Source organism: Phyllobates terribilis, unplaced genomic scaffold, assembly GCF_046119375.1.
Source record: "Phyllobates terribilis strain yellow unplaced genomic scaffold, ASM4611937v1 Scaffold_5__5_contigs__length_657084704, whole genome shotgun sequence".
NCBI classification, from domain to species: domain Eukaryota; kingdom Metazoa; phylum Chordata; class Amphibia; order Anura; family Dendrobatidae; genus Phyllobates; species Phyllobates terribilis.
This window is the reverse complement of record NW_027362765.1, coordinates 621,830,814-621,857,365: the sequence shown is the minus strand read 5'-3', so window position 1 is coordinate 621,857,365 and position 26,552 is coordinate 621,830,814. Positions and strand designations below refer to the sequence as shown.

Below are 26,552 nucleotides of genomic sequence, written 5' to 3'. Positions count from 1 at the left end.
GAATGTCTGCAGCTCCTTCACCTGAGCTTCCAGTCCTGGGATCTTTCTGTGGAGATCAACATTCTCATCACGGGTGTCCTGTAGAGTAGTCTCAATCACTTGGCGCATGTGCTCTGCATCAGTTTTATCATCCTCTAGTTTTTCCTTAACCTTGAGGAGATCCTCATAGTCTCTCTTGATTTGTTGCAGTTCCCTATTGAACTTTTCATGCCTCTTTTCAGCTTCACGGTCGTGACCAGACACTTCATCTTTTATTGCATCTTTCAGGGCGGATAGCTCCAGGTCTCGCTGGTACAGAGAGTCCACCAGCCACTCCTTCTCCTGCATTAGAGGCTTTACTTGGTCCTGGAATTGCTGCAGCTCCCTCATGAGTTCACCATACTCCTTCTTGGAGTCACACAGCTCCCGGTTGAACTGTTCGCGCAGTCGTTCTAGGTTTTGATCACGTCCAGAAACTTCATCCTGCAGCGCCTCTTTTAAGGCAGACAGCTCCCTATCCTTCTGGTGTAGACCCTCATCCAGGTTTTGCTTCACCTGCATCAGCTCTAACTGTACCAGGGAGAAACAATCTTTCATCTCGCACAGCTCATCTTCAAACTCCGCTTTGTCAAGCTCCAACTGAAAAACCTCCTCTTTATTTTTCTGGAACTTTTCCTTCCAATTGTTGACTTCCTTGCTGCTTTCCTCCAATTCTAGCTGTAAGTTCCTCACAACCTGGTTTATTTTCTGCCGTTCAGACTCCAGGCTCAGCTGGTCTGAGGACACGTTCTCCAGGTTTTTCCTTAGTTGCTGCACGTCACTCTAATACTGCTGCAAGACAGGCTCAAGCTCTTGGTCAGGATTGGCCACCTCCTCCTTCAGGGCAGGCGGTTCCTGATCCTTCTGTCTCAGTAGATCATCCTGCTTGTAACTAATCTGCAGAACTGCATCCAACTCTTCCTCCTTATCTTCTGCTTCTAAAGGAGGATCCACACTCGGAATAAAGGCACACAACCTTGCATTTTCTTTATTTGCCCTTTCAGCAAAGTCTACAGGAGCAACTCTTTTGTGGCCCTTGTGCCGTCGACGACTAGAGGGGGACTTTCTCACCTCGTCTAGCTCCTCCTGGCTGAACTCTCTTCTACTTTCGTAGTGTCACTGTCAGCTTTGGGGTCTGTGTCATTCCCCATGGTGTTGTGGACCAACAAGTCACCCCCCACTTTGACGTCAACCCCTTCTACTGGAGCTACCCCGTTATCAACGGTCAAATTGTCATTTTTAAGCGGTACCAACCCGCAACCAGTAACCAACTTTGGTTTTCTATACTTCACGCTCTTTTGAAACTCTGCCCCCTTATGGACACCCACACCTGTAGGGGGATTTTTAAGAAAACCCAAATTTGGGGGAAAAAAAGGGGTGTGTCTTATAGTCCGAATGTGGCTGTTATAATGCTTACTGTGGTGTGGGGAGGCAGCGATGGAGCGCGGTAGCATGTCAGGGAGCGTGGTCGCAAGGCAGGATGGAGGCTCACACAGCAGGGATCAGCGGCGCCGCCCTTAATTCATGAAAGCCGCGTTAGACACTGACAGGAGGAAGTGGGTGGTCTCCGGACAAGATAAGGTGCTGCAGTGACATTACAAAGAGGCAGGGCCGGGGACACTGCGCATTGTGCTGTTCTGTATTGCCCCAGCCCTGCCTCTTTGTAACGTCACTGCAGCACGTGATCTGGACTAGAGACTGCCCACTTCCTCCTGTCAGTGTCTAATGCGGCTTTTGTGAATTAATCGTGGCGCCGCTGATCCCTGCTGTGTGACCCCTCTTCCTGCCGCTCCATCGCTGTGTGACCCCTCTTCCTGCAGCTCCATCACTATGTGATCCCTCTTACTGCTGCTCCATCGTTGTGTGATCCATCTTCCTGCCGCTCCATCGCTGTGTGTTCCCTCTGCCTGCCGCTCCATTGCTGTGTGATCCCTCTTCCTGCCGCTCCATCGCTGTGTGATCCCTTTTCCTGCCGCTCTATCGCTGCCGCCTCCCCACACCACAATAAGCATTATAACAGCTACATACCCTGAAGTTTAAGTTAAAAAAAGCACATATTGTAAAAGACTATACCACTGTGGTGAACTATAACTCCCAGCATGTCATAGGAGCTCCAGGACATGCTAGGAGTTATAGTTCTCCTCGAGGCAACCACATGACATAAATAGTACCTGTGGCATCTTAATGAGGACATACCATACATGGCTGAAGTCATACAGCCAGAACCTGATGCACGTGCCTGTGGCTCGGACACCATATATCAGGTACTGGCTGTATGACTTTAGCCACGTATGTCTTTCGGCGTTTCAAAGAAAAACATACGGTACAGTACTTTAAAACCCACAGGGACCGAGCCACACTGGAGACTAGTCGGACAGGTGGGTCCCCAGTGGCTTCTCACCATCTGCTGACATTGAGTGACAATTTTCTTCCTTCATGCATGTACAGGAAGAGACTTATCAGCTATTGACAGCAGGAGAGGAGAAGCCAAAGTACGGTATGTTTTCCTCTACCGCAACTTTTCAGAGGTAAACATACCGTATCTGCCTTAGGTCGCACATTTAGTGTCTGATACATGCTGCCCGTGGATCAGGCAGAATGTATCAGCTGTCACGTTCCCTTGTTCAGCACTGCTTACAGTACTTCTGCATTGGGAGGTGAGACGTGTTGAGGACCATAACGTCTACAGATACCTGACAGGACAGGTGCATGATTGGTAGCTATCATGCAGGTGTCTTGGTAGGCTTTCTGGCAGGATATCAGCACCACTCCCATCCCAATCCACTAGAAAATATTTTACCACATTTTTTGCTTCAAAAAGTTTTTTCCCCCTATTTTCCACCTCTAAAACCTGGGTGCGTCTCATGGTCCAGTGCATCTTATAGTCTGAAAAATACACTATATATGGTAGAAATTAAACCCTTTGTATGACCTGTAGAAACAGTAGTATCTATTAGGGGGTGATGTTGTATGGTAAGATCCATCAGACCCGATTGAGCTGAGAGAGTATGTCGGATATGTGGGTATTGATAAAAAGTGTTAAGCGATAAAACCAGATCCCTTTTTGCTCCCAATAAGAAAAACCTTTTAACTTTCATACTTCACCCAAATTGGGATTACGCCACAGCGGTGGGTATTTGGTAAAGTACATCTACATCACCTGGTCTCTTGCCACTCTTTTTTTCGCCCAGACATTTTTAAATGAGGCACCACAAAGTCTGTACAGGTTATTGAGTGCAGTGCCTCAAAAATTTGTTACAACCTGAACTACAATAAATGGCTGTGTACTATTCAAATGTTGGTAGTTTAACACAGAAAACAAAGCAATATTGGGTGAGTTAAAAGTGTGGCACCCCAGGGGTCTGGTCTCCACAGTAATAGCAATGTTATGTCTGAGAGCAGGTGGGAGGTCTCTTGGTCAGGAATCCTATGCATGCCACACCTCCTGCCCAGTCCTGGGAGGGGAAGAACTTCCCCTATATAAAGCTGGGGCTGAGGCAGGGTTAGGGAGAAGAAGAGTTGAGAAGAAGAGAAGCAGCTATAGGAAAGAGAGATCAGGAGCTCTGTGGGAGCAGTGCTAAAAGGAATCAGGGGCTGGCAGCTGAAGAGCTCGCCCTGATTGAAGAGTTACTACCGGACCCGGAGTCCGAGGCTGTGGGGATTAACCCAGACCCAGCAGCAGAAACCGCCCGGCAGGGGATTTCAGGTCCTCTGGCCAAGAAACCCGAAGGCACGGTCACACGCGTGGGACCAGCACCGCCGTCGTGGAGCGGAAGCCACTAGAAGGCCCCGAGTCACCGGCCATACGGGTGAGCACCACACGGTACACTCAGGGACGTGGGCTACCTTTACCCGCCTCTAGCAAGGAAGCCAGAAGAGTACAATTAGTTGGGGAGGCCTACAACTCCGCCTGGCCAAGGGGGATCCCATCTGCTCAAGGACTGACCAGGCCCCGACCGCTAGCCAGTACTCCGGGAGGGTCTATCTTTGTCACCAGTAAAGACCCTGAACTACACCGCATCGTCTCTGAGTGGTTCCTACTACCCCCATCATCCACGTCGGCTGCCCTGAGGCCATACCCCTCCCGTTGGGGGTTATACCATCCACGCTGCACTATCCTTCCACCGGCCTCAGCGGTCTGCCCTGCAGCGGCAGCTCCATAGCTGCATTCAACGGGTGGCGTAGTCGTCCTACATCTACTGCTAATATACTGCCACTCAGCTTGACTCCCTGGGCACGGACCGGGTCACCGCCACGAGACTACTATTCCTATCAGATCCGGCTCCGGGTAGGCTCCCGCGTGCGCAACGCTACTCAGCACAGGCCCAGGGGCGCGTCAGCTTTTGGCGTAGTCGGCAGGATTACGTGCCCGCAACCGTCGGGTACTGCGTGCCTGAAAAAGAGACTTTTAAACTAACCTGTGGTGAAGATTCCCGCCATCCGGCGCCATCTTCAGCCTTCTTCCCGCCATCCGCAAAGATTCCCGCCATCCGGCGCCATCTTCAGCCTTCTTCCCGCCATCCGTGAAGTTTTCCCGCCATCCGGCGCCATTTTCAGCCTTCTTCCCGCCTTCCGTGGAGTTTTCCCGCCGTTGGACGCCATCTTGAAGACGCCGCGCGGGAAGAAGAGGGGCGTGGACTCCAAAAGCGCGCGAGAACTGAAGCCCCGCCTCACGTCCAGACGTCGCGTAAGGTCCTGGAAGGAGCCCAGCAGACGCTGACGTCACAGGAGCGCGACGGAAGGTCCTCAACCCTGACGATCCACTGCGGAGCCGCGGCCTACGGAAGAGGATCATCGCAAGGTAGGCCACGGTCCACTAGGGGGGAGGAAGATGTCGGATACGGTGGAGAGCTTCACTGCCTCAACCCCCGCCAGCGCCAGCGCTGCTGCAGTCATGCCTTTTACCATGCCCTATATCCCGGGAGCAGCCTGGCTACCCCAATACTTAGGGGAGTCACATACCCTGAATGACTTTAGAGAAAAGCTGGATAGCCTCTTCCAGGTGTACCCCCTCACAGAAGAGCAAAAAGTGAGCATCCTGGTGGCCCAACTAACCGGGGCAGCCCAAAGGGAGGTAAAGTCCTGGCCACCTGGGAGGAGGACTGTCGCGGGGATACTAACCCGGCTGAGGGACACCTTTGATACCCGCACCTCAGCCGAGATTAAGCTTAAATTCTATGGGTGCAAGCAGCGAGCACATGAGAGTATAAGGGACTATGCACTAAACCTACAAGAGGCCCTGAGAGCCATTAAGCAGACCGACCCCGACAGCGTGGGAAACGAGGACAGGCTGTTGACCGAACAATTTATAGAGGGACTATATTGCAATGTCCACCGAACCCAGTTGCGGGCCATAGCCTTACAGGATCCTCATCTGGACTTTGCACAGTTCAAGGACAGAGCCATCCGGGTGCTCCGAGAACCGGCACTGGGTGGCGTTGTGACCCACAGGCGCCCAGCTATCACTTACCACCAGGAGGCGGCGCCCTTGTCGGCAGGGCCTGTGGGGGCTGATGCGCAGGCTTTGAACAATGACCCGGCTCCAGACCTGCACCATCAGGTCCAAGAGCTAGCTAAAAGCGTTGCTGCGCTAACCCGAACTGTGCAGTCTTTACAGGTTTCCACTCCAGGGAAGATCCAGCTGGCATCCGGACCGGAGGACATCCCGTGGCGTCGACCAAGGAGGACCCCACCGGCCAGAGGAAGACCCAGCGACCGATACAACGAGGACGGACAACCCATCTGCCGCCGCTGCAATCAACCCGGACATATGGCAAGGTACTGTCCTTTAAACTGGCACAACCTGGGGTAGAGGGCCAACCCCCAGGAAAAAGATCACCAGGCCCATCGAGCTGGCACGACAAATATGTGGGAGGACGTCCAGTCTTGCCTGTGGTACTGGATGGCATTCCTATGAGTGCCCTACTGGACACCGGGTCACAGGTCACCACCATCCCGTACGTGCTCTTCAAGCAGTACTGGAATGACTCGGATATTGTTATGTTCTGCTACCAGAGCTAAGGAAAGAGAGGAGATCTGTCCCTACGATAGAACTCAGCTTAATCCCTACGATGTAACAGGGAACCTGATCCTGCGATCAGACCTGCTAAAGTCCTAGGCTAGTCTGTACGGAGACCTATAGATGTGGGGAAGGAATCCCTACAAGTACTAAGGACTGGGAGGAATATGGGACACCTCCTAACAGAAATAGTAGCAGACAGACGAACAAACAAAATATATAGAACATAGAGGTCAGTAGACCAAGCAAACTAACAGAGCAAGACACAGAGCACAGGCTAGCTAGAAAGTAGATATACAATGAAGTCCAGCAAAGCCAGAAGGGCGGAGCAGGATTAAATAGGCCAACAAGGTCACGTGACCAGGAAAGGAAAAAAAACCTAAGAGCAAGGTTCTAACAGTACCCCCCCTTCTAAGAGGATCCTCCGGATCCCCTAGGACCAGGCTTATCAGGAAATCTCCTGTGAAACGCTCTGATAAGTCTGGACGCGGAAACATCATCCGACCTCACCCAAGAGTTATCCTCGGGACCGAAACCTTTCCAGGCCACAAGATACTGCAAACTACCTCTATACCGTCTAGAGTTAAGGATGCGAGAAATTTCATATTCCCCGTCCTCCACCACCGGAGGAACAGAGGCAGAGGCGTCACAATCCGATACAACAGCTTTTTTCAACAGAGAGACATGAAATACCGGATTAATTCTCCAGGAGGTAGGAACCTCCAACCTAACAGCAGATTGGTTGACAACCTGAAGCACCTTAAAGGGCCCTACAAACTTGGGACCCAATTTCTTTGAAGGAATCCTCAACCCCAGATTCCTAGAGGACAACCAAACCATGTCACCAACAGCGAACAAAACCTCCTGTCGTTTCCTATCAAAGTAGTCTTTAGATTTTCTGTTGGCCTCCTGAAGATTACCACGCACATCCGTCCAAACTCTCTCCAAATCACCGGAAAAATTCTCCTCCTCAGGCACGGCAGATCCCAACTTGGAGAACGACCCAAACGACGGATGTCTCCCAGAACAACAAAAAAAAGGCGAACAACCAGCAGAAGAAGATGTATGATTGTTCAGAGCAAATTCAGCAAGTGGCAGAAACTCAGACCACCCCTCTTGATTGTCTGCCACAAAACAACGCAAGAACTGCTCAACATCCTGGTTTTTCCTTTCTGTCTGGCCATTAGATTCAGGATGATATCCGGACGAGAACGACAAATGAACTCCCAACCTATCACAAAAGGCACGCCAAAAACGAGCCACGAACTGAGGACCCCTATCAGAAACAATGTCAGTAGGAACGCCATGAAGTCTGACAATTTCCTTGACAAAGGCCTTAGCGAGAGTTTTAGCGCAGGGCAGTTTGACGAAAGGAACCAAGTGACACATCTTGCTAAAACGGTCCACGACCACCCAGATGACAGTAAAACCCTCAGAGGGGGGGAAGGTCAGTTATAAAGTCCATAGCCAAATGTGTCCAAGGAGCACTGGGAACCTCCAAAGGACAAAGCAACCCCGCAGCAGGAGTATGTGAGGACTTAGATCTAGCACATATAGTACATTGACGCACCCACTTAATGACTTCCTTCTGCCATCCAGGCCACCAAAAACTGCGACCCACCAGTCTCTTGGTCTCAGAGATTCCGGGATGACCTGCCAACCGAGATTCGTGACACTCAACAAACAAATCTCTCCTAAAGGTCCCAGGCACAAACAACCTCCCATGAGGAGTGTTAGAAGGGGCATTCTCCTGTGCTTTAAGAATCTCATTTTCCAAAACGGAGTCCAAAGCAGCTATCACAACACCTTCTTGTAGAATGTTCTCCTCTTTCTCAGCACCGACTATGGGAGAAAAACTGCGAGACAAGGCATCCGCCTTAACATTCTTAGTACCAGGGATGTAAGTAACGGAGAAATTAAACCGCGAGAAAAACAGTGCCCACCTAGCCTGACGGGCATTCAGGCGCTTGGCAGCATCAAGATATATCAGATTTTTATGATCCGTAAGAACCTGAACGGGAAATTCCGCACCTTCCAAGAAGTGGCGCCAGTGTTCAAATGCGAGTTTAATAGCCAATAATTCCCGATTACCAACATCGTAATTCAGTTCAGTCTCCGAAAATTTTTTTGAAAAAAAGGCACAGGGATGTAATCCATCCCCGTTATCCTGAGACAATACTGCGCCAACCCCCACAGAGGAAGAATCAACCTCAACCAAAAACGGCCTAGTAACATCAGGCTGCATAAGGATGGGAGCAGAGGTGAACCTCTCCTTGAGATACACAAAAGCTTCAATGGCCTCAGAAGACCACTGAACCGCATCAGCACCTTTCCTGGTGAGATCAGTCAGAGGTTTGACAATACTAGAAAAATTTTTTATGAATTTTCTATAGTAATTGGCGAAACCCAAAAACCTCTGTATCGATTTCAAACCAATAGGCCTAGGCCATTCCTGCACAGCCTGAACCTTAACCGGATCCATCTCAAAACCTTTGCTGGAGATAATGTAGCCCAAAAAACTAATTCTCTGTACAGCGAACTCACATTTCTCCAGCTTAGCAAAAAGCGAATTGTCCATTAATAACTGTAATACCTCACGCACGCTCCGCCAATGAGACTCCAGATCCGGCGAATAAATCAAAATGTCATCCAAATACACAACCACATTTTTACCGATCAAAGGTCTAAGGATGTCATTAATCAGATTCTGAAAAAATGCAGGAGCATTAGTAAGACCAAAAGGCATAACCAGATTCTCAAAATGACCCACAGGAGTGTTAAAAGCAGTCTTCCATTCGTCACCCTCCTTCATGCGCAACAGATTGTATGCCCCCTTAAGGTCAATTTTAGAGAACCACTTGGCCCCCATTAACTGGTTAAACAGATCAGGAATCAATGGCAGTGGGTAAGGATTGCGTACAGTAATTTTGTTAATCTCACGAAAATCCAGACAAGGACGTAAACCGCCGTCCTTTTTTTTTACAAAAAAAAATCCAACCGCCACAGGAGACTTAGAGGGCCTAATGTGACCGGCGGCCAAACTTGTCTGTATGTATTCCTCCAAAGCCTTCCTCTCAGGAATAGTAAGGTTAAATAAACGACTTTTAGGAAGAGTCGCTCCAGGGACAAATTCAATAGAACAATCATAGTCTCTATGGGGAGGCAAAACCTGCGATTCCTTCTCAGAAAAAACTCTCCAAAAATCCTGAATAGGAACAGGCAATTCTCCCCTATCCAAAGCTGCAATACGCCCGTTACAACACTTGTCATAACATTTATGGCTCCAGGATTTAATTTCACTGGTAGACCAATCCAGTACAGGATTGTGAAATTTTAACCAGGGCAATCCCAATATTACTGGAGAAGGCAAGTTATTCAAAACTACCAAATCCAATTTCTCATGGTGAACACCATTAATAGTGAGAGGAAATTCACAGACCTTGAGAGTAATATTCTTCAAAGGGGAACCATCCACAGAAACCACAGCAATGGGGGATGATAAAGGTTCAGGTTTTAAATTGAGTCTTTCCACGAATCCCCCATCAATAACATTCAGAGTAGACCCACAATCGACAAACACCCGAAATTCCATTAATTTTTCCTGAGCAATCGTGGAAGCAGCTAAAAATACACCCTTGGAATTTAAACAGGCAATACGGGCATGACTGACCTTTTTTTTTTTTTTCTTCATACGAAGCTCACAGCCTTTAATCAAATGACCAGATTTTCCGCAATAGAAACACAAGCCTTCAAAAAATCGACGGTCTTTTTCTTGAGAGCGAGGTGCCACCGATCCAATCTCCATCGGTTCACCACTGTTAGTACACACATTCTCATAACCAGAAACTGACATAGCAGAGGATTTGCTCTCATTAACCCTTGCACGCAGTCTTCTATCCACCCGTATAGCTAATTGCATAGCCTGTTGCAAATCTTCAGGTGTAGGATAAGCAATTAGCAGGTCTTTAACCCTTTCACTGAGCCCAGCAAGAAATAGACTTTTCAGAGCAGAATCGTTCCACCCTGTTTGAGTAGACCAACGACGGAAATGAGTACAATATTTTTCCACATTACCTGATCCTTGTTTTAAACGTCTCAACTCAGTCTCAGCTGATGCAACACGGTCAGGATCATCATATAATAGTCCCAAAGCAGAAAAAAAACTATCCACTGATCTGAAGCATGTATCACTAGGTTGCAAAGAAAAGGCCCACTCCTGAGGCTCTTTGCGCAAAAGTGACATTATGAACCCTACGCGCTGGGATTCATCCCCAGAGGACTTAGGTCTCAAACGAAAATACAATAAGCAAGCATTTTTGAATGAAAAAAATTCTCGGTGTTCACCAAAAAATAAATCCGGCAAACATACCTTAGGCTCCAAGAAATGTGCTCCAGGACAGTTACTCACGTGCTGACGGAGCTCGGCCACCTCCAGAGAGAGTCCCTGCAGGCGATGAACCAAATCCTGAACCGACACCATGATGGAACAGAAAAATCTTTCCTTAGCGAATTTGCTGGCTGGACTTACTGTTATGTTCTGCTACCAGAGCTAAGGAAAGAGAGGAGATCTGTCCCTACGATAGAACTCAGCTTAATCCCTACGATGTAACAGGGAACCTGATCCTGCGATCAGACCTGCTAAAGTCCTATGCTAGTCTGTACGGAGACCTATAGATGTGGGGAAGGAATCCCTACAAGTACTAAGGACTGGGAGGAATATGGGACACCTCCTAACAGAAATAGTAGCAGACAGACGAACAAACAAAATATATAGAACATAGAGGTCAGTAGACCAAGCAAACTAACAGAGCAAGACACAGAGCACAGGCTAGCTAGAAAGTAGATATACAATGAAGTCCAGCAAAGCCAGAAGGGCGGAGCAGGATTAAATAGGCCAACAAGGTCACGTGACCAGCAAAGGAAAAAAAACCTAAGAGCAAGGTTCTAACAGATATAACCCGCTACCCTGACGACGACTTGAGTATTATTGCCAGCAATGGTCAACCCGTGCCGCAGATCGGATTTAAAGAGATGACCATTAAAATCGGTAGAGTCGAACTGGCGGCACAGGGACTGATCATTGTAGACATTGACAAGCGCGAGAGTCACCAAAAGATAACTCTAGGAACTAATGTGATTGAAAATTGTCTTGCAGAGGTGATTTTCATTTTACAGCAGGTTGCCAAGAACGCCAGCTCCGGCCAGCAGCGAGTGCTCCAGAAAGAGATCCGGGCACTGATGCGACGGCAACAAGTGGAACTCTCCGGCGGTGAGATTGGTAGCGTAAGAATGTGTGACCCTTTCCCTATTGCCATGCCCCCGAAAAGTGAAATGATGATTTGGTGCCGGGCAGCTATTGGTCTGAGAGGTAGAGATTACCAGGCCATGGTAGAGCCAGTCTACTCAGACAGTAGGCCCACCATTTTGACAGCCCGGGGGGTAGTTGATGTACGCCATGGGAGGGTACCCGTTCGCATAATAAATATTGGGAAAAGGGAAGTATAAATGCCCCGGTATGCTACGCTAGCCAAATTATATACTATCAACCAAAATTCTATACAGTCTGTGGAACCCTTGCCTCCATCTCATCCGGAGGAAGGTAACGGCTCTGAGAAAATAATGGAGGATTGGTGTCAGCAACTACATTTGGGTACTGACTCCACTCCCTCCCACCAGAAACAGGGAGTCTACCGGGTGGTTCAAGAGTACGAAAGAGTGTTTAGTAAACACCCGTTAGACTTCGGGCGAGTCAAGGGGGTAGAACACCACATTCCCACGGGAGACCATCTTCCCATAAAAGAGAGGTATCGGCCCGTACCCCCTGCACACTACCAACACGCCAAGGGGATGCTTAGAGACATGAAGGAGGCTGGGGTAATCAGGGATAGCTGTAGCCCCTGGGCAGCTCCACTAGTCTTGGTCAAAAAGAAAGACAACACCATGAGAATGTGTGTAGATTACCGGAAAATTAACCGTATCACCCACAAAGATGCGTACCCCTTACCAAGAATAGAGGAGTCTTTGGCTGCTTTAAAATCTGCTAACTTCTTCTCCACCTTGGATCTCACTAGCGGGTACTGGCAGGTTCCTGTAGCAGAGGCGGACCGGGAGAAGACCGCATTCACCACCCCGATGGGACTTAGCGAGTTTACCTGCATGCCGTTTGGACTCTGCAACGCACCAGGAACCTTCCAGCGACTGATGGAGTGCTGTCTGGGACACCGGAACTTTGAGACGGTCCTGTTATACCTGGACGATGTCATCGTCTACTCCAAGACCTACGAGGACCACCTGAAGCACCTGGCGGAAGTGTTTGAAGCTCTGGCAAGTTACGGCCTAAAGGTGAAACCTTCCAAGTGTCACCTCCTGAAGCCAAAGGTGCAGTACCTGGGACACGTGGTGAGTGCTGACGGAGTGGCTCCCGACCCTGATAAGATCACCGCAATTAAGGAATGGCCAAGCCCCTCCAGCGTAAAGGAAGTGAGGCAGTTCCTCGGGTTGGTAGGCTACTACCGAAGGTTCATTCCCGGTTTCACCAAAAAGGCAGCTCCTATGCAGGACCTCCTGATAGGCCAGTCCAGGAAGGCCAAGAACCAGAAGCCACCCTTCAGATGGGAGAAGCTGGAAGAAGAGTCCTTCCGCCAGCTGAAGATGGCCCTCACGGGGGATGAAATCCTGGCGTACCCTGATTATAGCCAGCCCTTTATCCTCTACACCGACGCCAGTAACATCGGGCTAGGAGCCGTACTGTCCCAGATCCAGCAGGGGAAAGAACGGGTAATTGCTTACGCCAGCCGAAAACTGCGACCCACCGAAAGAAACCCTGAGAATTACAGCTCATTTAAGCTAGAGTTCCTGGCAGTGGTGTGGGCAGTCACCGAACGCTTTAAGCACTACCTCGCTTCTTCCCGGTTCACCGTGTACACGGATAACAACCCGTTGACACACCTGGACACTGCAAGACTCGGTGCCCTAGAGCAGAGATGGATGGCCCGCTTGTCCAACTATGAGTTTACAATCAAATACCGGGCAGGACGCTCCAATACCAACGCAGACGCCCTGTCCAGGATGCCAAACCTACCGGACGTAGGGGAAGATTCAGAGGAACTGGAAGAAGTTGAGCTCCCCGCGTTCCACCGTCATGGGACTATCCAGTATTCCCACCGTGTAAGAAGTAAGCAAACCGCTACGTTCAACCCCTTACCTCATTTCAACTGGGTGGAGACGCAAGACAGTGACCCTGCCGTCCGTCTGGTAAAGGAGATGCTGACTCGGCCAGATGCACGCCTTGACCCAGACGCTCCGGAGGAAGCCAAGCAACTGTGGGCTGAGAAGAGTCGACTGTTCCTTTACAAGGGAAAGTTGTGCCGCAGAATGGTTAACTCCCGGACGCATGAACTAATCTGGCAAGTAGTGGTGCCAAGAAGAGACGCAGCTATGGTGATGGAGGCATACCACGACGGAGCTGGGCATTTCGGATGGAAGAAGCTGGAGTTTCTGCTGCGCGGGCGGTTCCATTGGGTAGGCATGAGAGGAACCATCGAGAGGTGGTGCAGAGACTGTGGCCCATGCAACTTAAGAAGGAGGGACCGTGCCAGCCAGAAGACTCCCCTGCGGTCCATCATCATCAGACAGCCGTTGGAACTGGTAGCCTTGGATCATGTAAAACTGACCCCAAGCAGAAGTGGCTACGTCTACGCGTTAACCATCGTGGATCACTACTCCCGGTTCTTGGTTGTCGTCCCCGTCAAGGACTTAACGGCTCAAACAGCAGCTAGAGCCTTCCAGCAGCACTTCTGCCGTCCGCATGGATACCTGGAGCAGGTGCTGACGGACCAGGGGCCTGCCTTTGAAGCGGAAGTCTTCCAGGAGTTCTGCACCCTGTATGGCTGCCGGAAGATTAGAACAACACCCTATCACCCGCAAACTAATGGACTTTGTGAGAAAATGAACCAGGTGGTGATAGATCTTCTGAAAACATTGCCCCTGGAAGAACGTAGTCTGTGGCCTGAAAAGCTGCCCGACCTGGTGGACCTATACAACCACATCCCTGTAGGTTCCACCAACTGTACCCCGGCTTACCTAATGAGGGCAAGACCTGGTAAGCTTCCTGTTGATCTGGAGATGGGAGTCCTGACACCCGAGGACACTTCACCAGAAGCAGACTGGGACACAGAGAGGCAGCAGCAGTACCGGAAAGTACAGGAGAGCGTGGAGCGAAGTCTCTGTCAAGCTAGGGAAAGACAAGAGAAAACTTACAACCAGTATGCTCCCGCTGTTCCCCTGGTGCCCGGAGAGCAGGTCTTGAAGAGGAAAAGACGGCTCCACAAGTTGGACGACCAGTGGGAGAAGGACCCGTACACCGTACTGCCCTCAAGCCACGACAACCCAAAGATCTGTACAATCAGTAAAGACGGAGGGGAAACCACAGCCATTGTATCCCGGGATCACCTGAAGAAGTGTCCTGAACAGCTACGGAACCCTGAAGAGGAACAAGAAGACCCTCGACCCGTAGAGGAAAGGGAAGATATGGTTAGTACTGTGCTCGGAGACTTCCCTCGGTCTTGGACTCAAGTCAATGGTGCTGTTGTGGTACCCGTCCTCACGTTCCTCCAACCAGCATCCCAAGTGCCTACGGAGACACAGGTGGAGCTGGAAGAACAGCCGGTCCAGCAGGCAGAAGACCCCACACAAGCAGACCAGGAGAATCAACCCTCTGCTTATAGTGAGCCTGCCATACCCCTAGTGAGCCAAAGAGTCCGTAGACGGCTGCCCAGTTTACCCTTGACAGCTCCTATACCCTGTAGCTCAGGACCAATCAACCAGCTCCGTAGGTCCACTAGGGTCACTAGAGGCCAGTTGCCCATACGGTGGAGGATTTAAATGTTCAAGCTATTTTATTAATGTTTACCTGTTTATTGTTGTTTGTGTATAATTTTGGTGTTTCTAGTTATTTATAGGAGTCTTTGGTGGATTTACCGGGAATCCTTTGTGTATATAGTTGGAGCGTAACCCAGGACGGACTGAAAGACTGTTAAGGACTCGGGGCAGGACAGACCCCTACCTGGTTACGTCTCCCTGTGTTGGTGAAATGGACACCCTTGTTTTCCTCAAAAGTTACACCCGGTTGCGGACACGCCGTGACCACCTTATGTGTTGTCTCTATTGGAATGTTATTGTTTGCACCTTGTTATGTTTACAAAAGTATGTTTAGTCCCGGAGTACTAACTTTCACTAGGGGGGAATGTGGCACCCCAGGGGTCTGGTCTCCACAGTAATAGCAATGTTATGTCTGAGAGCAGGTGGGAGGTCTCTTGGTCAGGAATCCTATGCATGCCACACCTCCTGCCCAGTCCTGGGAGGGGAAGAACTTCCCCTATATAAAGCTGGGGCTGAGGCAGGGTTAGGGAGAAGAAGAGTTGAGAAGAAGAGAAGCAGCGATAGGAAAGAGAGATCAGGAGCTCTGTGGGAGCAGTGCTAAAAGGAATCAGGGGCTGGCAGCTGAAGAGCTCGCCCTGATTGAAGAGTTACTACCGGACCCGGAGTCCGAGGCTGTGGGGATTAACCCAGACCCAGCAGCAGAAACCGCCCGGCAGGGGATTTCAGGTCCTCTGGCCAAGAAACCCGAAGGCACGGTCACACGCGTGGGACCAGCACCGCCGTTGTGGAGCGGAAGCCACTAGAAGGCCCCGAGTCACCGGCCATACGGGTGAGCACCACACGGTACACTCAGGGACGTGGGCTACCTTTACCCGCCTCTAGCAAGGAAGCCAGAAGAGTACAATTAGTTGGGGAGGCCTACAACTCCGCCTGGCCAAGGGGGATCCCATCTGCTCAAGGACTGACCAGGCCCCGACCGCTAGCCAGTACTCCGGGAGGGTCTATCTTTGTCACCAGTAAAGACCCTGAACTACACCGCATCGTCTCTGAGTGGTTCCTACTACCCCCATCATCCACGTCGGCTGCCCTGAGGCCATACCCCTCCCGTTGGGGGTTATACCATCCACGCTGCACCATCCTTCCACCGGCCTCAGCGGTCTGCCCTGCAGCGGCAGCTCCATAGCTGCATTCAACGGGTGGCGTAGTCGTCCTACATCTACTGCTAATATACTGCCACTCAGCTTGACTCCCTGAGCACGGACCGGGTCACCGCCACGAGACTACTACCCCTATCAGATCCGGCTCCGGGTAGGCTCCCGCGTGCGCAACGCTACTCAGCACAGGCCCAGGGGCGCGTCAAAAGCACTTTGGAAATTTGAAAAAAATAGGCCATGCCTCACTAAATTGTAACATCCTAAACAAGAAAAAATGATGGTGTGTTGTTAAATGCTAGTAATTTGATGCATAAAATACAGCAATATTAGGTGCTGCAGAGGCACACCAGACAATGGGGTCTGTGCAACAGCAGAATGATTGAGTGAATTGCAGCACTGATAGAACTCTGCCGTAGGCCTCCTTCATACGTCTGTGTTTAAACACGTACACAAAAAAACGGTACTGGTGTCATCTGTGTATCTTTTTTTTTTCTTTACCATCAGTGTGTCATCAGTGTTCTTGCAGTATGGATACAGAAAGAAATTACTAGGTTTCTCCTATACTTTGCAGTGATAAACAGACAGGATACAGATGCCGTCTGTGTGCTGTACGTGTTTTTTAACGGCCCTACAGACTTGTATTGGCCCTTTTCATCCATGCTGCTAGAAAAATCGGACATGTTGCCATGTGTTTTACCTGGACACGTTCGTAGCAGTGCAGGTTATAATGGTTACATGTGGTATCCATGAAAAAATGGATATCACATGTACTGAAAACACAGATGTGTAAAGGAGGCCTAACATAGTGTCTTCTATATCTCTATAATTTTCTTGTAAATAAATCTATCTATTCTTTTCTCACACACTGTAGTATATTTATTGTGTGTTTCTGACTGAACACGGACGTCCTCTTTCCTATCCAAATTAACCACAAAACATCAGCAGCATTTCCTGTTAGGCTTTTTATAGTGGCTATGAGTCATCAGTGACCTCAGACCTATAGTCCTTCAAGATTGGCTGTAGTATGGGGTGGGGAAATTACAACAGGGAAAACTATTGGAAGGCGAATTAGGTCATGCGATACATTTTCTCGGTCTTATTGCATACAGTGGCATTTAGAAGTTTGGGCATCCCAAAATTACTGTTATTGTGAACAGTTAAGCAAAGGGCAAAAGTTAAGATATCACATTTCCTTAGAATTTTTGGCAAAATAAAAAAAAATATATTGGAAGTGATGCATACTTCCCAGTTTTATAAAAACCCAGCCTCCGTAAACCTTGTGCCAAAAAACAGCAGCAATGGGTTTTTATAAGCAGCTGCATAGCACTCTTAAAATGAAAATGGTGGAGGCCCACAAAGCAGGAGAAGGCTATAAGAAGATAGCAAAGCGTTTTCAAGTTGCCCTTTCCTCAGTTCGAAATGTAATTAAGAAATGGCAGTTAACAGGAACAGTGGAGGTCAAGATAAGGTCTGAAAGACCAAGCAAAATTTCAGTGAGAGCTGCTCATGGAATTGCTAGAAAGGCAAATCAGAACCTCCGCTTGACTACAAAAGACCTTCAGAAAGATTTAGCAGACTCTGGAGTTGTGGTATATTGTTCTACTGCTCAGAGACACCTGCATAAGTATAGCCTTCATGGAAGAATCATCAGAAGAAAACCTCTCCTGCATCCTCACCATAAAATTCAGCATCAGAAGTATACAAAAGAACATCTAAACAAGCCTAATGCTTTTTAGAAACAAATCCTGTGGAACGATGAGGTTAAAATAGAACTCTTTGGCCACAATGATCAAAGGTATGTGTGGAGAAAAAAGGGCACAGAATTTCAGGAAAAGAACATCTCACCAACCATCAAGCATGGGGGTGGATCAATCATGCTTTGCGGTTGTGTTGCAGCCAATGGCTTGGGGAACACGGGTAGAGGGAAGAATGGATTCAATGATATTTCAACAAATTCTTGATGCAAAGATAACACCATCTGCAAAAAAGCTGAAGTTGAAAAGAGGATGGCTTCTACAAATGGATAATGATCCTAAACACAAGTCAAAATCCACAATAGACTACCTCAAAGGGCGCAATCTGAAGGTTTTACAATGGCCCTCACAGTCCCCTGATGAGAACATCACTGAAAATCTGTGGTTAGACCTCAAAATAGCAGTGCATGCAAGAGGACCCAGGAATCTCACAGAACTGGAAAATTTTCCAAGGAAGAAGGGATGAAAATCTCGCAAACAAGAATTGAAGGTCTCTTGGTTGGCTACAAAAAGTGTTTATAAGGTGTGATACTTTCAGAAAGTGGTGCTACTAGGTACTAACCATACAGGGTGCCCAAACTTTTGTATCAGTCCATTTTCCTTTTGTAATTTTCAAAATGTAGAAGATGAAAATCATTTTTTTTTTCCCTAAAACGTGTCATCTTTAACTTTAGGCCTTTTAGAGATCATTTTATCTTCAACTTGCTTAACTGTTCAAAACAACAGTAACTTTGACCAGCGATTCCCAAAATTTTACATACCACTGTATGTAACATGGTAACAGCGCTTTTAGACAATTCATCCAAAAATTGAGAATTATTGGGATTTACAAACTTAGAAAAGTAGTGCCGCTATAGCTACACAATGGCTTGGGAAAAAGCTTTATGGATGCGTAAATGGAACCTGAATTTTGAAGGTCTCTCGCAGACAAAGAGCCTGAATAATCTGTTGTAAAACTGATAACCACAACCAGAGCTATAATTATTCAATTAGAAAATTACTAGTAATATTAAAATAGCAGCATCACTGTCCTATTTACCTAATGCTCAGTGCAATTCTATTTTTTTATGTAAAAGCAATGTGTCATAGTTTCTATTTACAACAAATCTAAAGTAGAAACGATTGCATTTTTTTTATCTTTTAAAGGAAAAAATCTGCAGCTACACACATTGTACAAACCAATTTAAGAATGAGCACTTTACCTCAACAGATGTGACACCTGGCTGCTGGCCAATAAGAACACTGCCCTCCTCCTCTAGACGAGCAATGCGCTTATCAGTGACAATGGCCTGACTTCTAATCAGAGGGGATACATCCAACATCCAGTCAGAACCCAACAGATAGGTTAGCTGATTGCCACCATCCAAGGAATGTGCCACAAAGTTGGCCAAAAAACGCACAAAAGCTCTTTGATATTGAGGACGACAACTTTGACCCTTGTGATTTGATGTAGATCTTCGATAATCTTCGCTTTCATTCTCCACAGTATTTCCTAAAGACCTGAAAGACATTGTAATCATCAAAAGAACAACATTTTATATACAGCAAATCAAACTTTCTAAACTATTCAGTTCTCACAGATTAAGGGGAACTTGTCAGCAGTTTTGATCACACAAGGAACTGGAGATATGCTTAATGAGTGACCGTCGTCGTTTTAATTTTTATTTAATAAATATATAGTACACATAACATATATTACACAATTGCTTATTTTTATCAGAGAAATATGCTTGTTTCTCCACCAGGACTAATCATTTATTCTCAAAATTCTCAATTCATAGTAAAATCTGTGAACATAGATTGTTATATTACTTAAATAGGAGATGGCAGGTGCTCTGTTCACTTCTAAAAATACAGAGCTTGGTGGAAATGTCACTGTCCAGCTTAGTACAAGTGACCACAATATAATATTTTTTTAATCTGAAAAAACAGGCATAGAGGGGAAAAACACAATTTGAAAAAAGGTAAATATTTCCAGGTTGAAGGCTGCCCTTCATGACATTGACTTAGAACAGCGACTGTCAGATAGTGATACAAATGCAAAATGGGAGAACTTTACAGCTTTACTGGTTAATCAGACTGCAAAATATATTCCTATAGGCAGGGCTGGTTTTAGACAAAGTGGAGCTCGAAATGCTAACACATTGTACCATCACACTCAAACATTTATGTTTTCATTCATTCATGTAAACATGCACTGAGTCCAGACCGTTAAATATGTGCAATCGACAATATTTAAGTCTTTTGGAGCTTGTCTACCCGCCTTTTTACACAGGATGAGGTAAATGATGGGAACAGAATGATCACTGTTAGATTAATCTGCCCCCATACAACATCTTTTTATCAGCAGCGCATCTTCAGTTTACATCGGGCAGCATTTTGCTCATTCATTTGGTGATTGCCAACATGTTTACACCCATCAACTCATCTGTGCTGCCAGTATTAATAAATGGATGCTATATACACACAGCATGTGAAACAAACACTGTTACACACATATATGTACAGTGGTGTGAAAAGTGTTTGCCCCTTCCTGATTTCTTATTCTTTTGATTGTTTGCCACACTGAAATGTTTCAGATCACAAAACAAATTTAAATATTAGACAAAGGTAACATAAGTAAACACAAAATGCAGTTTTTAAATGAAGGTCTTTATTATTAATGGAAAAAGAAATCCAAACCTACAGGGCCCTGTGTGAAAAAGTGATTAAAATTTAAAACATAAATTAACTGTGGTTTATCACATCTTTGGGAAGCGGAGTTCAATTTCCCTAGCCACACACAGGCCTGATTACTGCCACACCTGTTCTCAATCAAGAAATCACTTAAATAGGACCTGCCTGATAAAGTAAAGTAGGCCCAAAAATCCTCAAAAGCTAGCTATCATGCTGCGATACAAATAAATGCAGGAACAAATGAGAAAAAGTGGTTGAGATCTATCTGGAAAGGTTATAAAGCCACTTCTAAAGCTTTGGGACTCCAGCAAACCACAGTGAGAGCTATTATCCACAAATGGCGAAAATATGGAACAGTGGTGAACTTTCCCAGGAGTGGCTGGCCAACCAAAATGACCCCAAGAGCGAAGCCACGACTCATACAAGAGGTCACAAAAGACCCCACAACAACATTCAAAGAACTGCAGGCCTCACTTACCTCAGTTAAGGTCAATGTTCATGACTCCGCCATAAAAAAGAGACTGAGCAAAAATGGCATGCATGGCAGAGTTCCAAGACGAAAACCACTGCTGATCAAGAAAAACATAAAGGTTCATCTCATTTTTGCCAGAAAACATCTTGATGATCACCATGACTTTTGGGAGAATACTCTGTGGACTGACTATACAAAAGTTGAACTTTTTGGAAGGTGTATGTCCCATTACATATGACGTAGAAGTAACACAGCATTTCAGAAAAGAAACATCATACCAACAGTAAAATATGGTGGCGGTAGTGTGATGTTCTGGGGCTGTTTTGCTGCTTCACGACCTGGAAGACTTGCTGTGGTAAATGGAAACATGAATTCTGCTGTCTACCAAAAAAACCTGAACGAGAATGTCTCGCCATCTGTTCATGACCTCAAGCTGAAGCGCACTTGGGTTACGCAGCAGGGCAATGATCCAAAACACACCTGCAAATTCACCTTTGTATGGTTTAAAAAAAAAAAATTTAAACTTTGGAGTGGCCTGACCTTAATCCAATTGAGATGCTGTGGCATGACTTTAAAAAGGCTGTTCATGCTCAGAAACCATTCAATGTGGCTGAATTACGACAATTTTGCAAAGATGAGTAGGCTAAAATTTCTTCAGAGCATTGTAAAAGACTCATTGCCAGTTATCGCAAACGCTTGATTGCAGTTGTTGCTGCTCAAGGTGGCCCAACCAGTTATTAGGTTTTGGGGGGCAAACACTGTAGGTTTGGATTTCTTTTTTCCTTAATAATAAAGACCTTCAATTAAAGGGGTTCTCCGGTCAAAAGTAATAAGTCTTCAGTCACTCTGTGTGACTGCAGACTTATGAATCTCCCTATCGCATGCCCTGTGCGCTACAGGGAATCGCCAGTTTCAGACCCGGGATCAAAGGGTATGTGCAGTGAAGGAAATAAGTATTTGATCCCTTGCTGTTTTGCAAGTTTTCCCACTGACAAAGACATGAACAGTCTTTAATTTTAAGGGTAGGTTAATTTTAACATTGAGAGATAGAATATCCCCAAAAAAATCAAGAAAATCACATTGTATAAATTAGATAAATTTATTTGCATTTTGCAGTGAGAAATAAGTATTTGATCCCCTACAAACCATTATGAATTCTGGCTCCTACAGACCAGTTAGACGCTCCTAATCAACTCGTTACCTGCATTAAAGACAGCTGTCTCACATAGTCAACTGTATAAAAGACTCCTGTCCACAGACTCAATTAATCAGTCAGACTCTAACCTCTACAACATGGGCAAGACCAAAGAGCTTTCTAAGGCTGTCAGGGACAAGATCATAGACCTGCACAAAGCTGGAATGGGCTAAAAAACCATAAGTAAGGCGCTGAGGAAGATAGCTTCTGCTATTGAAACGCATCGCGGCATTAGAGAGCGTGTTAAACAATAAAAGGTTTCTGTGTTATAACCTTAATCCTGTCTAGTTGTTCTAGCGCTTCCCTAACACCGCACAATTCTTTCTTTCTTGATTGCTAATCTCCCCTGTGGAGAGAGGTGGAAGATGCTTTGTTTACAACTAGCTTACCACAGGACCTGCCGTGATGTCATTGTGGAACGCCCACTTCGGTCACACGGTCCCGGTCATGTAACCGCTGAAGCAGGAAGAAACTCCTTACAGCAGTCCCTGTTTAGCTGCGGTCATCTTACAGACTCCCACCTGGAAGCGTTTTCCCTTGTTGTGCGGGGCTCCTTGGCACAACAGGACCAGGTGAGTGGTCACAACATTCTCCACCTTTTTTCCCTCCCCAAACCTCAGGCTCTTCACCATTGGCGCTCCAACTGCTTTTGTTTTCCATAAGTAAGACGCTGGGTGAGAAGGAGACAACTGTTGGTGCAATAGTAATAAAATGGAAGAAATACGAAATGATTGTCAATTGACATCGATCTTGGGTACCATGCAAAATCTCACCTCGTGGGGTATCCTTGATCATGAGGAAGGTGAGAGATCAGCCTAAAACTACATGGGGGGAACTTGTTAATGATCTCCAGGCAGCTGGGATCACAGTCACCAAGAAAACCACTGGTAATACATTACGCCTTAAAGGTTTAAAATCCTGCAGTGCCCGCAAGGTCCCCCTGCTCAAGAAGGCACATGTGCAGGCCCGTCTGAAGTTAGCCAATGAACACCTGGATGATTCTGTGAGCTATTGGGAGAAGGTGCTTTGGTCAGATGAGACAAAAATTGAGCTCTTTGGCATTAACTCAACTCGCCGTGTTTGGAGGAAGAAGAAGGATGAGTACAACCATAAAAACATCGTCCCAACCGTGAAGCATGGTGGGGTAAACATTATACTTTGGGGGTGCTTTTCTGCAAAGGGGACATGACGACTGCATCGTACTGAAGGGAAGATGGATGGGGTCATGTAATGCGAGATTTTGGCCAACAACCTCCTTCCCTCAGTAAGAGCATTGAAGATGGGTCGTGGCTTGGTCTTCCAGCAAGACAATGACCCAAAACATACAACCAAGGCAACAAAGGAGTGGCTCAAAAAGAAGCACAGTAAGGTCATAGAGAGGCTTAGCCAGTCTCCAGACCTTAATCTCATAGAAAAATTATGAAGGGAGTTGAAGCTCCGAGTTGCAAAGTGACAGCCTCAAAATCTTAATGATTTAGAGATGATCTGCAAAGAGAAGTGGACCAAAATTCCTCCAGACATGTGTGCAAACCTCATCATCAACTACAAAAAACATCTGACTGCTGTGCTTGCCAACAAGGGTTTTGCCACCAAGTATTAAGTGTTGTTTGCCAGAGGGATCAAATACTTATTTCTCACTGCAAAATGCAAAAAAATTTATCCAATTTATACAATGTGATGTTCTTGATATTTTTGGGGATATTCTATCTCTCAATGTTAAAATTAACCTACCCTTAAAATTATAGACTGTTCATGTCTTTGTCAGTGGGCAAACTTACAAAAACAGCAAGGGATCAAATACTTATTTCCTTCACTGTATGAGTTATACATACCCCCGGCCAGTGGGCGTGGCCTCACTTTCCATACACTTGTACTAAGCGAGGCCGCGCCTTGTAGCTGAATGCGCCCACTGGCTGTCTGCATCACTAGATGGGGCGTGGCCTTGCTCCATACAAGTGCGGCACCGACTGGCGAGGGGTATGTATAACTTATACATATCCTCCACTATCGGGTCTAGAAACTGGCGAACAGCGAACAGTGCGTACGCTGGGGGAATTCATAAGTCTGCAGTCACACAGAGTGACTGCAGACTTATCAATTTTGACCGGACAACCTCTTTAAAAATGGCATCTTTTGTTTACTTGTGTTATCTTTGTCTAATATTTAAATTAGTTTTGTGCTCTGAAACATTTAAGTGTGACAAATATGCAAAAGAATAATAAGTCAGGCAGGGGGCAAACACTTTCACACCACTGTATACTCACAAATAGACACACATGTATACACTGAGCACACACATATACATGTATACAGAGAACATATTGTAGCGCCAGCGTCTCTGCCTTCAGCTTCTCTCCCCCGGCAGAGACGCAGACCCCATTACCGCCGTGACCCGGGTCCAGTATGCGCCGCTCCACTTCCTGCTTCCCACGCTGGGACTGCCCGGGGTGCATTCACCGCACGCAGATCCCCGGGCACTGTGCTTAGGGCGATGGCTCCCTGTTTCTTAAAGGGGCTGTGGGTACATAATCTCGGAGACTGTTTTAAAAATGGATACTGAAAAAGTGTCTGCTGTTCTAAAGTAGCCCTGACCAGAGGGGCTGAAGGCTATTCAGCGGTTTCTTGGATTCGCAAATTATTATCGCCTGTTCATTCCTCATTTCTCTTCCCAGACTGCTCCCATCTCAGCACTGACTCGCAAAGGAGTCAATCCCAAGGAATGGACTCCTGAGGCGGAAAGCGACTTTGTGTCTCTGAAACAGGCCTTCTCTTCAGCTCCGATGCAGCATCGTCCTGACGGTAAGAAGCAGTTTTTCCTGGAGGTGGATGCTTCTTCCTGGAAGAATGACGATTCTTACTAGAGGGGGCCTTGCATCTGGTGGTCATCTCCACGGACCATAAGAATCTTGCCTATTTGTAGTCTGATGAACGGCTTAACCCTCGACAGGCCAGATGGTCTCCATTCTTTGCTCGCTTTAATTTCACTCTCCACTTCCGACTAGAGGATAAAAATATCAAGGCAGACGCACTCTCCAGATCATTTATGTCGACTGATCAAGAGGAGGAGCCTCAACACATCATTGAACCCTTCAGAATAATTACGGTTGCTCCGTTTGATCCGTCTCATCTTCCCCTGGTAAGACTTTCGTTGCGGCTCTGGATAGGAAGAGGGTCCTACTCTCGGTTCATTCGTCTAAACTGGCAGGCCAGGCTGGACAGAAGAAAATGGTTCTGCTCATTTCCCGACATTATTGGTGGCCAACCCTTCGCAAGGATGTTGCGGATTTAGTCTCAGCCTGCTCTTCCTGTGCCCGAAACAAGCCTCCTAGGCAACTTCCGATGGGTCGACTACTTCCTTTACCTGTGCCTACCGCTCCGTGGCAGCATATTGCGATGGATTTCATCACTGATCTTCCTGTATCGGCCGGTTGTACTGTTATTTGGATGGTAGCTGACCGCTTCTCCAAAATGGCCCACTTCATTCTTTGCCTGAGCTACCCTCTGCGCCAGTGCTGGCTAAAGAGTTCATTCATCACATCGTCTGTCTCCACGGTCTACCTCTTCATATTGGTCTCCACGGTCTACCTCTTCATATTGTCTCGGATAGAGGGGTCCAGTTTACTTCATGCTTCTGGAGAGCTATGTTGAAGCTTTTGAATGTCGCATTGGATTTCTCATTAGCTTATCATCCGCAGTCTAATGGCCAGGTTGAGAGGATCAATCAGATCCTCACGAGATTTCTTCGTCACTTAGTCAACACCCAGCATAGCAACTGTGTGGAACTCCTGCCATGGGCCGAATTTTCCTACAATAACCATGTGTGCGAATCCTCAGCCAAATCTCTGTTTTTTGTGGTATACAGTCAGCATCCCAGTATTCCAGTTCCTGTTTCTACTTCTGTGGGCAATCTTGCTACGGAGTCTCTTATTAAGAACTTTTCTGAGATCTGGAAGGACACTAAGTCTGCGTTGCTGCAGTCCTCTGAGCGGATGAAGAAACATGCAGACAAGAGAAGTCTGGATCCGCGTCTATTACATCCGGGGGACAGGGTCTGGTTATCATCCAAGTATGTTCATCTCAAAATACCTTCATACAAGTTGAGTCAGCGGTACATCGGCCCTTTCGAGATTCTGGGACAAATTAATTCTGTGGTGTACAAACAAACTCCCTGCCTCATTACGGTTCCCCAATTCCTTTCATGTGTCTCTCCTCAAGCCTGTCGTCCTCCATCCTCTCTCTGATGATCCGGTTACCACTCCAGATCCAGTCTCCACAGAGGATGTTTTTGAAGTAAAGAACATTCTGGCTACCAAAAGGAAAATCCTTTTTTCTTGTGGATTGGAAGGGGTTTGGTCCTGAGGAGAGGTCCTGGGAGCCCAGGGAG

The 26,552-nt window shown here is 47.0% G+C and overlaps 1 protein-coding gene across 1 annotated transcript in view; it reads right to left on the bottom strand.

The window, feature by feature from the left end:
• Positions 1-26,552, bottom strand: part of TMEM132A (transmembrane protein 132A) — a 279,841-nt gene that overhangs the window by 75,216 nt on the left and 178,073 nt on the right. Inside the window, exon 9 of the mRNA XM_073686115.1 lies at positions 19,028-19,325. Within this exon, the coding sequence (XP_073542216.1) occupies positions 19,028-19,325 (298 nt within the window). The remainder of the gene's footprint in view (positions 1-19,027; positions 19,326-26,552) is intronic.